General features: G+C 44.2%; 1 protein-coding gene across 2 annotated transcripts in view; it reads left to right on the top strand.

Annotated features, from left to right (window-relative positions):
* Positions 1-13480, top strand: part of nos1 (nitric oxide synthase 1 (neuronal)) — a 77216-nt gene that overhangs the window by 6548 nt on the left and 57188 nt on the right. For both annotated transcript variants that reach the window (XM_055920363.1, XM_055920362.1), the window contains exons 2-5: positions 280-1047; positions 6205-6334; positions 9942-10079; positions 11692-11837. In XM_055920363.1, the coding sequence (XP_055776338.1) occupies positions 311-1047; positions 6205-6334; positions 9942-10079; positions 11692-11837 (1151 nt within the window). In that variant the 5' untranslated portion in view covers positions 280-310. The remainder of the gene's footprint in view (positions 1-279; positions 1048-6204; positions 6335-9941; positions 10080-11691; positions 11838-13480) is intronic.

Raw genomic sequence — 13480 nt, 5'->3', positions numbered from 1 at the left:
TTGATAGCTACAGTTTTCATTCAATTAGACAGACAGTGCTTTAAAGGGATTGACAAGAAGTCAGTATGTGCCAGCGGGCCCAGACAGTAACATACTGGATTATCTCCACAACTGAAATTACTCAAAGACGGTAATGTTCAGTGTAATATCATGTTTCTATGCTGACTCACATTTGCATCTATAAACACACTATCAAACAGATCACAAAGTGAAGTCCATGTCCTCTTTTACTAACACAACTTGACTTCTCTCCCTTAATTCTTCTTCTGTATGCTGCAGATCCCTGAGTACAAATACACCGCCAGACATCATGCAGGAGTCTGAGCCCACAGTGTGCCAGCTGCAGCCCAACATCATCTCGGTGCGTCTCTTCAAGAGGAAGGTGGGTGGGCTGGGCTTCCTTGTCAAGCAGCGCGTCTGCAAGCCGCCCGTCATAGTGTCCGACCTGATCCGGGGCGGGGCGGCCGAAGAGTGTGGCCTGGTCCAGGTGGGGGACATAGTACTGGCAGTCAACAACAAGCCCCTGGTGGACCTCAGCTATGAGCGGGCCCTGGAGACCCTGAAGAATGTGTCCCCTGAGAGCCACGCTGTCCTCATCCTCAGGGGCCCAGAGGGCTTCACCACCCACCTGGAGACCACCCTGTCTGGGGACGGACATCAGAGGACCGTCAGGGTCACCAGGCCAGCCTTCCCCGCCTCCAAGTCCTACGAGCGCTGCTGTCCGTTAAGCCCCCTTAGCCCGGGGCAGGGAGGCAAGGACCCACAGCAGCTGAGAGCCATCGAGAACCTGTCCTCCCCCTCGGTGACCCCGTTCCACAGAGAGGCACTGCTCCAGAGGGGAGGGGTGCAGGCACTGATCGCAGCCCAAGATCCCATGCTCAGAGACGGGGGCCGCGGGGCGCTGCTGCTGAACGGTGTGGAGGAGAACAACGACATGCTGAAGGAGATCGAGCCGGTGCTGCGGCTGATCAAGAACAGTAAGAGGGAGATCAACGGAGAGGAACAGAGGACCATAGAGAGGAGGGACGCTGAGGTGCAGGTGGACCGGTGAGCTGACCTATTGAACCCGACCATACATGCACATCACAACGCCACAACACAGTGATCATTTAGTTGGTTAGATGGTAGAATGAGAATACTTCTGCAGGCTAATTATAGATCTCTACATTTCTAGTGTGTTTGTTTCTTTTTACATCAGGGAGCAATTGGTCCGTGACAGATGGATTAAAAGGTTTCAATCTAATTCTTGTGGTTATTTTCTTTGGAGAGCTCCTATTGTTGACTGTAACCCACTCAAAGGCCTGCAGTAGTGATTATACTGTAGACACTGACATCTTATACCTCCTGTGTACATGTATCCAATCAAAATCTGAGAGAGCATGGTACATACTACTGTCAATAGCACTGCGTCAACCCCCTATGTGTGCTCTGCTGGTTCCCATCCTCAAATGAATCATAGCTTTTTTGGAAAACGGATGTAAAATGTACTTTAAGTCTACCTCAAAACAAAGCACTGTGGAAATTCTATTGTGGTTGATAAATAAGCTATGGTACTTAAACACAAATTAGCTTTAAATGCCTCCTGTATTTTAGAAGGGCAGACTGAAAACGTGTTGGCATTTGAGACAGGAAAGATTTGGCTAGCTAACCTGATTTCCTTGTTAGGGTTATGATGACGTTCAGATACTGCGAAGCTCAATCACTAAAGAGGCTCTCCAAAGAGCACCCAATAGAGGTGAAGGATTATAGAAAATGAAATGGTGGTATTGACTCAAGGCAGGCCTTCACTGTAATCTCTGACTATTTGCGCAGTATCATCTTGCTAATAAATTGATAGCTGTTGAACTGAAATAGAACAGCATATTAACTTGAGCTATTTACCAAAAGCTGTTTTCACGCCGAGGGCTCTATTTTCGGCTGGCGCTACGGCGGCGCAAGTGCCAAACACATTAGTTTGCAATTTCAGCAGGCGTTTTCCGCGCCAGGTTCAGCAAGTCACCTGTCTAATATCAGCTTGCTTGCGTTGCGGTGGGAGGGGTTGCAATATCTGATGTGTCCTTGAAAACAAGCGCAAAAGTGAGAATTTCATGCAGCGCATATGGGAAGATTTAAGACCAGCGAAAAGCAGGTCATAGCGGTAACGTGGTTGGTACATTTTTTAAATAAATATCCATGTAGGCTACATGTGTCCATATGCCCATCATGAGATAAGATGATAGTGGTTGACCTTATATTTAGAACTTATTTTCATGTAACAATTGCTTGTTTTCCGTTTCATATGATTAAAAACTAAAACCCTCCGTAGGCTACCCTTGACGTATGTCTATAGGCTATAATGAAGGCTGGTTAATTACATTTGATTAAAAACCAAAGTTATTCACCATCCATCCTGGTTTTACGATGAGAACTTCCAGCTTGCATGCTATGGAATTTAGGGCCGTCTGCTATTTCTGGAGAAGTGTGAATGTGGTCTGTAAAATGGTTCCAGTATGTTTGTAAAACATTTATATTTGGGAGCAGTATAACGGTGAGTGGATATTTTCTTTTTATATCGGATCTTTGTCCAGCTTCTGTGAAAAGTGTTAATGTGCGTAAAACCTTCCATTGTCAGCATTGCCTTAATATTAAATACCCACAGGGAGCAATTATGGTGCCTGTAGGCCTAACAGTATTTAGACGGCCTATTTAAAACAAATTTGTTTCATTTTGATTTAAATTATTCACTCTCTTGCTTATTGACAACATTTGGCATATCCATGGGTCAGCCATAACACAATTTACAGTAGGCCTAGGCCCTATATCAATGTGAATGCTCTGTTTAATAATATATTTCCACACTGAAGCCATTCAATTACTTAGAAAAATGTGGACTGCAAACATGTTCAACGTATTTAACAAAGATGGGATAGGCCTACATTTTGTTTCTGTAGCCTATTTAACAAACTAGGCTATAACGGACTAACGTTCAAAATTGTAGTTGATTACAAAATCAATACATAGAAGTAAATACACAATTTGAATTTTGTGTGTGCCATGGAGCGTGTTCTGATTGGCCAGTGAGAGGTCAAGCTTCAAACTTATTTATTCATTAAAAGCCAGCCCTTTTGCTCTACTGCGCTCATAATTCCCACAATAAAAATTGCAAAAATATTTCTAACACACCCTTAACCTACAGTATAGCGCTACCGCCAGCGCTAAGATTCACCATTGCGTTAGGTTTGTTAAAATAGCGCCCTGAAACCCACTACAATAAATGGAGTCCAAGTCAATGACAAACTATGCATAGTGCATTCGGAAAGTATTCAGACCCCTTGACTTTTTCCACATTTTGTTACATTACAGCCTTATTCTAAAATTGATTAAATTGTTTTAAATCCCTCATCAATTTACACACAGTACCCCATAATGACAAAGCAAAAACAGTTGTTTTTTTTCAGACCTTTTACTCAGTACTTTGTTAAAGCACCTTTAGCAGTGACTACAGCCTCAAATCTGCTTGGGTATGACACTACACGCTTGGTACACCTTTATTTGGGGAGTTTCTCTCATTTCCTCTCTGCAGATCCTCTCAAGCTCTGTCAGGTTGGATGGGAAGCGTCGCTGCACAGCAATTATCAGTTCTCTCCAGAGATGTTCAATTGGGTTCAAGTCCGGGCTCTGGCTGGGCCACTCAAGGATATTCAGAGACTTGTCCCAAAGCCACTCCTGCGTTGTCTTGGATGTGTGCTTAGGGTCGTTGTCCTGTTGGAAGGTGAACCGTCGCCACAGTCTGAGGTTCTGAGCGCTCTGGGACAGGTTTTCATCAAGGATCTCTCTGTACTTTGCTCCATTCATCTTTCCCTCGATCCCGACTAGTCTCCCAGTCCCTGCCACGGAAATACATCCCCAAACTCCAAGCTGGCTGTCATGTGAATTTTACCGAGTGGCTTCCGTCTAGCCACTCTATCAAAAAGGCTTGATTGGTGGAGTGCTGCGGAGATAGTTGTCCTTCTGGAAGGTTCTCCCATCGCCAAAGAGGAACTCTGGAGCTCTGTCAGAGTGACCATCAGGGTCTTAGTCACCTCCCTGACCAAGGCTTTTCTCCCTCGATTGCTCAGTCTGGCCGGGCGGTCTGCTCTAGGAAGAGTCTTGGTGGTTCCAAACTTCTTCCATTTAAGAATGATTGAGGCCACTGTGTTCTTGGGGGCCTTTAATGCTGCAGAAATGTTTTGGTACCCTTCCCCAGATCTGTGCCTCAACACAGTCTCTGAGCTCTACGGGCAATTCCTTCGACTTTGGTTTTGCACTGGCAACTGTGGGACCTTATATAGACGTGTGAGTGCTTTTCCAAATCATATCCATTCAATTGAATTTACCACAGGTGGACTCCAATCAAGTTGTAGAAACATCTTAAGGATGATCAATGGAAACAGGATTTATTTGAGCTCAATTTCGAGTTTCATGGCAAAGGGTCTGAATACCTATGTAAATAAGGTACTTCTGTTTTTTGTTTTGAGTAAATGTGCAAAAATCTCAACCTGGTTTTCACTTTGTCATTATGAGGTATTGTGTGTAGATTGGATAAAAACAAATTTACGTAATATATTTTTTTAATAAGGCTGTAAAAGTAACAAAAGGGGTCTGAATAGTTTCGGAATGCAATGTATAATAACTATTCGTGTTTTTTTTAAGTTTCTGAGTAGGTAGGTCTACAGAATTGTGGACGTGATGAACATGGTTGTTTAGCAAATGGAGGAATTAATTGTACGCAGTGTGAGGGAGAGATGGTTTGGCGCCCTGTGGTGTGTGTGTGTGTGTGTGTGTTTTAGGGCGGGAGAGATCATCTGACGTGCGACTGAAGATTTACAATTAGCGTGGACATGCGCTCATGAGAGAGGAGATGTGTGGGTGTTGTGAAGCAATGCAAACCTCAAATCATACGCTGATGAGTTTGCTGCTGTGATTATTCACGTCTCATGGGGTTTCCACTGCACACAAAGGCATGGAAAAAAGCCCATTGTCTATCTAATCTCTGCTTGGCCATAGATGGGTCGTTCCACGAAATGAGTCCCATTTGGGTAGTGTAATTTGTTAATTTGAACACTCTGTCATGAATAGCACATGTTCAATGTAATAAACATGTTTTCCCATCTTGAGTTACATATATATATATTTTTTTACTATATTAAGTGCCAAATAAAGTAACAGGATTGACCGTAACAGGTTTGATTTTTTTCTTCTTTTTTTATCAGCCATAAATTATCTTGCGACGGGGAATGGAAGCTTATGTGTAATGCAAGCTTCACAAAAAATCTAAATGAATTGTTAAAACATTTCCAGCCTGTATCTATCCACTCAATATTCCACCACAAAACACCAGGAAATGGCCAAAAAGACGAGAACCAGCTCGCCTACTTTTACACTGATTTAACTATTCGATGTTCAATGTAAAAAAAAATGTAAAGTTCAGTCCACATAACAGGGTTGACCTTAAAATGAGGGACAGGTTTCTTTTGTTTTTAGCCTGAAATGAATCCGTAATGAAATAAATAATCTTCAGAAATGAATGTCAAAGCAACCAAAATAATTAGGGCCTTACAATGATGGTGAAAACCCAAACATTTCTCCAGGTTAAGTGGGTTAAAATCTTTCTACTGTAGAAGTCAGAGGTACATATCAACATGCATAATTTTTGCACTTTAGCAAGTCTTTATTCATATAAAAAGTATACATTTTCCATGTGGTCTATATTAAATGGCACTTTATATTAAATGGCTTTTACAATTCAATATTGGTGCATAATTTCTACTTAACATATCGAAAGAGACTCATTTCATGGAAAGACCCAGATGTTAGATGTAGTTCTGCTTGCTCATAGATCTTAGTTAGATATACTTCATCTGTATGTTGTTTAAGTGGAATTGTTTCTCTTAGTGCTTTTTAGTTGGGGTTAGTGTTATTGTTTCTATATGTTTGTCACCACAGCAACTGTCATTGTATTAGTAGTAAATGAGTTATTGTATGTTACGCAATTGTTTGGCAAGTTCTCAGTGTTTTGATTTAGTTCAAGGGAGCATTTCATCTATGTTTTGATCTCGTCTCTCAAAGTGAAGACGTAATCGTGGGTTTAAGACCAGATGTTAACACACACACACACACACACACACACACACACACACACACACACCTACCTTTAACAGAACTAGAACTGTATGTGCCTTGCAGGGACCTTGGTATGGGAAATGGTATGTCACCCCAGCTGGCGTCTGATAAGGACAGTGTGTGTGAAGACCTGTGGAGGAAGGACAACAACGTGCAGACGGTGTTCCCCAACCCTTACTCTGAGAAGGACGAGGTAAAAACACTCAACTATGTTTGTGTGCGTGTGCACTCTTAGAAAAAAAAAGGTGCTAACTAGAACCTAAGGGTTCTTTGGCTGTCCACATAGGAGAACCCTTTGGAAACCCCTTTCTGCTTCCAGGTAGAACTCTTTACACAGACTATTCTTCATGGAACCGCAAAGGGTTCTCCTATGGGGACAGCCGAAGAACCGTTTTTTGATAAGTGTGTGTTTTATGAATGTGTACTTACATGCCTTTCGCGTGAACCCGCTTGTGAAAGCCTATCCTCCCATATGTGTGTAAGCGCATGCTAGCCCATGGTGATCCCCCTAGAGTCGCACATGACATATGCTTCTATAACCCCCTAATCTATACATTGCGTGTTCCTTGTTCTTGGAACTCTTAGAGCTTTCTACGAGTGTGACTGGGAATGCGGGTCAATGTGTATCATAACAACAAGGCAAAGCCCCTCTTGGCTCAAGATCTCATCACCTGGGCGTTCGATCCTTCCGGCTGATAGCTGTCAGAGCATGAAAGCCAGTTTACCCATCTCATATGGAGAGTCTGGTTGTAAGTGGAGAGAGAGAGAGCCAGGGGTCTGGGTTGTGTGTGTGTGCGCGCGTCTACACATGCACGTTTGCGTCGTAATCCGCACATGGTCCCATGATGATCCACCCACTTGTGACGCATGCTGGGCTGCTTGAGCCCCCTGCTCCTCGTAGTGAATGAGGCCGGATGGAGAGAAACGATCGAAGGAACTAATGAATGTGTGCAGCTGTGGTTGCAGAGGGAGCTGATTCATCTTTCTCCTCTGATTTGGCCCTCTCCAAATTAGGTATTTTGAGGTCCCCTCCATTTAGGTCTTTGAGGTCTGGAGGGATACGTGTGTGTGTGTGTGTGTGTGTGTGTGTGTGTGTGTGTGTGTGTGTGTGTGTGTGTGTGTGTGTGTGTGTGTGTGTGTGTGTGTGTGTGTGTGTGTGTGTGTGTGTGTGTGTGTGTGTGTGTGTGTGTGTGTGTGTGTGTGTGTGTGTGTGTGTGTGTAGTGGGGATGGGGGAGGTGTGTGTCTCAGCCAGGCGTACTGGCGCCATCGTAGGTAAACGCAGAGCTGTGTTTCCAGATGGCCTACAGTAGGTGTGTGTGTCTGCCATGACTTCTGACTCATAGGAGAGTGTAGAGGTGTATGACTAACATGTAAAAAGTCTGAGATAAATGTATGATTGTTATAAATTACCTTTTGATTCTCTCAGCCATTTTCCATATTTCCTTGATAATATGATGGTGAAGCAGGACATCCACTTGTTGTGCAATATGTCATTCTCCATCCTACGGGAGGCTACAGAACTACCAAATGACAAGGTTGTAGAGTTGAAATTCGTATTTCATTAAGACTGAAAGGGCTTGATGACATGATGATAGGCTTGGAATGATTATTTCTCACTTTAGGGGAGGAATGTCCTGGACTCTGGCTGTGTCTTGTGCTGAGCTCACTGCTAAAGCTTCTACTGTATAATTGACTGGTTAATAAGTCGAGGTGCCAGAATGTTCTGTCACGATACCGCCACCGGGTTCTGGAGATGTCGCTTTGCTCTCCTTTGATGCACCTCAGGATAAGCATAAGTAGCACCGTGGCAGAGGTTCTCTTATCCTGTGCTCTTCTGCATAATGACACTGAATAGATCCAAGAGTTCAACCAGTCAAACTGTCAACTGATCCATTTTTCTTTTCTTCATTCCCCCAATTCATGATTCATGTTCTTAATGTTCTCTCTCGCGTTCTCTCTCCTACTTAACATGTAAAGTGTAATTGTACTCGTCTGCCTTTCTCTGGCTGTTTGACTACAGGGGTAATAAGCTCTCTTTCTGCGGCCTAGCTGCACAATAGGCTTTCTGTATAGAGGAACTTGGAGATGATGATAATGGCACACGTTTGTATGCATCCTATCGCTGGCTGGGTGGGTGAGCATTTCGTATGGGCACAGAATCACTTCTCTCTCTGAGGAATCAAATGAATTCAGACGGTCTCCCCTCCTATTCTCTGAAAATTCAATGGGCCTCAATTGACGTTTTGCTTTCATCCCCTGAGCGAGCACTACAATTACGCCCGTTGTTTGAGGTGCCTTCACCGCGTGGTTTTGCAATAACTTCTCTTGAGCGATGATGATGAGCGGTATTACAAGGTGTGGGATTGATTTCCTTTTGATTTGAGGTTCAGCCGCATGGAGAGACCTGAGCACTTTAGAATCAATTCAATACAACAATCAAACTTGTGGTAAATTACATTCATTCAAGCGATCATCACTTAATAACCACATCAGAATAGACATGCTGAGGGAGCTGGCAATTAGCAGTCAATCATGCTAGTGTTAAGGATGCTGATTACCTTTCTACCTGATGGGGGTGTGTGTCTCCTGTCTCTCACTGGCTGTTTACACAGGTGCCCAATTATGAAGTTTTTGGCTCCCGAGTGGCTCAGCGGTCTAAGGCACCGCATCTCAGTGCTAGAGGCTTCACTAAAGACCCTGGTTCGATTCCAGGCTGTATCACAACCGGCCGTAATTGGGAGTCCCATAGGGTGGCGCACAATTTGCCCAGCTTTGTCTGGGTTAGGGTTTGGCCGGGGTAGGCCATCATTGTAAATAAGATTTTGTTCTTAATGAACTTGCCTAGTTAAATAAAATACAAAAATTGGCAAAAGATCTGTGTTTTCTGTGTGTGCCAGCAGCATACCACCCTGCATACCACTGCTGGCTTGCTTCTGAAGCTAAGCAGGGTTGGTCCTGGTCAGTCCCTGGATGGGAGACCAGATGCTGCTGGAAGTGGTGTTGGAGGGCCAGTAGGAGGCACTCTTTCCTCTGGACTAAAAAATATCCCAATGCCCCAGGGCAGTGATTGGGGACACTGTCCTGTATAGGGTGCCGTCTTTCGGATGGGACGTTAAACGGGTGTCCTGACTCTCTGAGGTCATTAAAGATCCCATGGCACTTATCGTAAGAGTAGGGGTGTTAACCCCGGTGTCCTGGCTAAATTCCCAATCTGGCCCTCAAACCATCATGGTCACCTAATAATCCCCAGTTTACAATTGGCTCATTCATTCCCCTCCTCTCCCCTGTAACTATTCCCCAGGTCGTTGCTGCAAATGAGAACGTGTTCTCAGTCAACTTACCTGGTAAAATAACAGTAAAATAAATAAAATAAAATAAATAAAATCTGATCTGATTGGTGAAAAGACCAATTGATTGCAAGAAGATAAGAATTGGGATTCAGACGCCTGAGAAAATAATGCTGCTGGTGGACTTATGTTGGAGCTCCCATTTGCAGTCCGTAGTAGGGACTTTCTCTATCGGTCTCTGGCTGCGTTTACACACAGACCAATATTTTTTTTTTCTGTGGCCAACTTTATTGCCAAAGATCTGATCTGATTGGTCAAAAGACCAATTAGTGGCAAAATATCAGAATTGTCAACACAGCCTCTCACTCTCTCCTTTTCCCTCTCTACCTAAAGTTCTTATCTCAAACCTCCACTCAGAGGTGGGTTCAAAGGCCACCTCAGTAGAAACATTATGCCCTACTCTACAGACTAAAATGTATTAATTCTCTTAAACATCCGTCTCATCCCTCCAGCCTCCAGCACAGGGGAGGATCTCCCCTAACAAGGCTCTCGTGAATGGCAGCCCCTCCAAATGCCCACGCTTCATGAAGATCAAAAATGTGGAGACTGGAGTCACTTACAACGACACTCTACACCACAGCTCTAGTAAGGTACGGAACTGACTTTTCTTCTTGTCTGCAGAACAGTGGCTTCCTCTCATCAATCAATCGATTAGTCAATTAGCCAATCAATTAACCAACCATTCAATCAATCCAATCAGTTTGTAGTTATCTAGCCATTTTCTTACAAATACATTTGTCACAAGGTGCTTAACTGCAACGCCCTAGAGCAAGACCTAAGCATTTAGTCATTGATCTGAGCAGATAACTCTGCAGCGTCGGCTTGGTGTTGTAACACCAGCCTAGCTAATTACTTCTGCAACTTATCGGACGACAGCCTACTATATATCCCAAATGAATAGGCTTCTAATAGTGCGTCTTCAGAATATAGTATAATATATCACAGAATGTTCTGTCTGAGCCATAAAGGACAGCTGCGTGGCATGAATGCTCAGAGCCTTATGGCGAGCGGATGTAGTGAGGCGAGGGATTTCTTTTGTTTTATTTTTTAACACTCTGACTCTGCTCATTTCCCTCTTTCTCTCTTAATATATCTCTTTCTCGCTCTCTCCTTCCGTCACCTAGTCATGCTCACCGGCCGTGTAATTGTGCACTTCTGGGACTTTGCAACTTTAGCGAGCGTCATGTTGAATTGGATGGCTGGGTTGTTTGAGCAGGGCAAGGGGGGTTTGGGACAACCTGACTGGCTGGAAAGTGCGAGTGGGTGGTTGGTTCAGCCAGCGTGACTAGACTGCCCATTTTAGCAGCAGCGCTGTTGAGTTATTGTTAAATTTCCACTCTGGGTTTGTGCCCGGGTGACCGTTTTCTCCCTATGTCCTCCTCTGCCTCTAATCTGGTGAATGCATTAACAGCTACCCAAAGTGACGGCGCACTTCAATTATAATTGTATTCCTCTGACCATACAAGGTTGGTCTGGGTGATGATCAGTCTCCTTTTTTTCTGTCTCTGTCTGTGTTCCTCTTTCTTCTGGTTTCTTTCCGTTTCTTCTCCGGTCTGTGTTATCTGCTCAATTGAAGGCTGCCACTATGGCTCCATGACTAATTCAGTCATTAGCAGGCACCTGGCCAGTCTTTTGGTAAAAAGCTGAGGGATGGGGTTAGACAAATGTAACTGCTCTCAGATTCATAGACAGAGCTATAGATGCAAGGAATGACCATCCATGATATCAAAATTCAAGTCTTAACCATGTTTTGAGGCTATGTTGATTGACCTTGACGTAAAGCAAGCTTATATGATGGGGTACAAAAGTTGAAACTAAGCTCATTGGGCATAAGTTATATACCCATTGATTCTTGAATAATCTGTCATTCATTTAAAAGTCCAAAAATGGATGTACCAATTGCAGATTTAATGGATTGGTAAATTAGTGGGCTTCATGACATTTAAGTAAAGCACACTAGACTGGTTGTTCTGACAGGACGAGGGGGGGTGGGAAGCATTACTCTACTTTAGACTTACATTAATACGTCTGTAGGAGAGCGAGCGTGATAGAGGGAGAACAAGAGATGGAGGGAGAAGTACTTTCCAGGTGTTATGGAATCCATGTGAACTGAACAAAGGACCTGCGTCAGGAAACCACAAGGAAATTCAGTGCTTTATGGCAACAGAGCCTTGACGTGATGTCGTCCACATTGCCTTTCAGTTGCCGCTCTGCTCTGAGTGTGTGTGTTTCGGGTCCATCATGACACCTAGCCAGGGGAGCCGCAAGCCAGACGAATCTCGAACCAAAGACGAGCTGCTGCCGCTGGCTACTGACTTCATAGACCAGTACTACACCAGCATCAAAAGGTAATGAAGTTACACTAACCATTTACTTTAGCTACTTTAAGAACCTTTGGATGTACTTGCCTGCATCCCTCATTGCCAACATTCCCATCAGTAGTACAAATGCCATTTTGTTTTTCCTCACATACATTTGATTCAAATAGTACTCTAAATGTGTGTTATTTTAGAGTATTTCTTTCTCTGTGCTTCTCATGCATCTGTGACAAAGTGCGTCTAGGTGGTAGGTGTAGGAGTCAGGCGCAGGAGAGCAGGAATGTCTGAGAAGCGTGTTTCTTTAATAAGAAAGTCCACCAACACAGGAATGGCACAATAAAAAAGGTACAACGCCCTCGACCACAGAGAACGCGTGCAAACGCACGGAGGAACACACAAAGTTCCGACACTCAATTACTTAAGAACCCGTGAAAACAAATAACGGTAAATATTGAACCGAAGGCCTCCCGGGTGGCGCAGTGGTCTAGAGCACTGCATCGCAGTGCTAACTGCGCCACCAGAGTCTCTGGGTTCGCCCCCAGGCTCTGTCGCAGCCGGCCGCGACCGGGAGGTCCGTGGGGCGACGCACAATTGGGCTAGCGTCGTCCGGGTAAGGGAGGGTTTGGCCGGTAGGGATTTCCTTGTCTCATCGCGCTCCAGCGACTCCTGTGGCGGGCTGGGCGCAGTGCGTGCTAACCAAGGGGGCCAGGTGCACGGTGTTTCCTCCGACACATTGGTGCGGCTGGCTTCCGGGTTGGAGGCGCGCTGTGTTAAAGAAGCAGTGCGGCTTGGTTGGGTTGTGCTTCGGAGGACGCATGACTTTCGACCTTCGTCTCTCCCGAGCCCGTACGGGAGTTGTAGCGATGAGACAAGATAGTAATTACTAGCGATTGGATACCACGAAAATTGGGGAGAAAAGGGGGTAAAAATTAAAAAAAAAAAATAATAATAATAATAATATTGAACCGAGCACCTCACAATAAAAGACTAATCCCGCACAAACTTAGGCAGGCAACAGGGTGCATATATACACACACAAATGAACGCAAATGAAACCAGGTGTGAAAAAACCCCAAAGACAAAACAAACAGAAAAGGAAAAAGGGATCAGTGGTGGCTAGTAGACCGCCGACCGCCGAGCGCCGGCCGAACAGGGAGAGGAGCCACCTTCGGTAGAAGTCGTGACAGCATCTGTGCACAATGTTTTGATCGAATCAAATTTTATTTGTCACACACACGGTTAGCAGATGTTAATGCGAGTGTAGCGATATGCTTGTGCTTCTAGTTCCGACCATGCAGTAATATCTAACCTAACAATTTCACAACAACTACCTTATACACACAAGTGTCAAGGAATGAATAAGAGTATGTACTTAAAAATATATGAATGCGTGATGGCCGAACGGCATAGGCAAGATGCAGTAGATGATATAGAGTACAGTATATACATATGAGATGAGTAATGTAGGGTATGTAAACATTATATAAAGTGGCATTGTTTAAAGTGGCTAGTGATACATTTATTACATAAATTTTCCATTATTAAAGTTGCTAGAGTTGAGTCAGTATGTTGGCAGCAGCCACTCAATGTTAGTGATGGCTGTTTAACAGTCTGATGGCCTTGAAATAGAAGCTGTTTTTCAGTCTCTCGGTCCCCGCTTTGATGCCCCTGTA

The sequence above is a fragment of the Salvelinus fontinalis genome, chromosome 4, assembly GCF_029448725.1.
Source record: "Salvelinus fontinalis isolate EN_2023a chromosome 4, ASM2944872v1, whole genome shotgun sequence".
Classification (NCBI taxonomy): domain Eukaryota; kingdom Metazoa; phylum Chordata; class Actinopteri; order Salmoniformes; family Salmonidae; genus Salvelinus; species Salvelinus fontinalis.
Note: the sequence above shows the minus strand (reverse complement) of the source record. Positions and strands in the feature narration are given on the sequence as shown.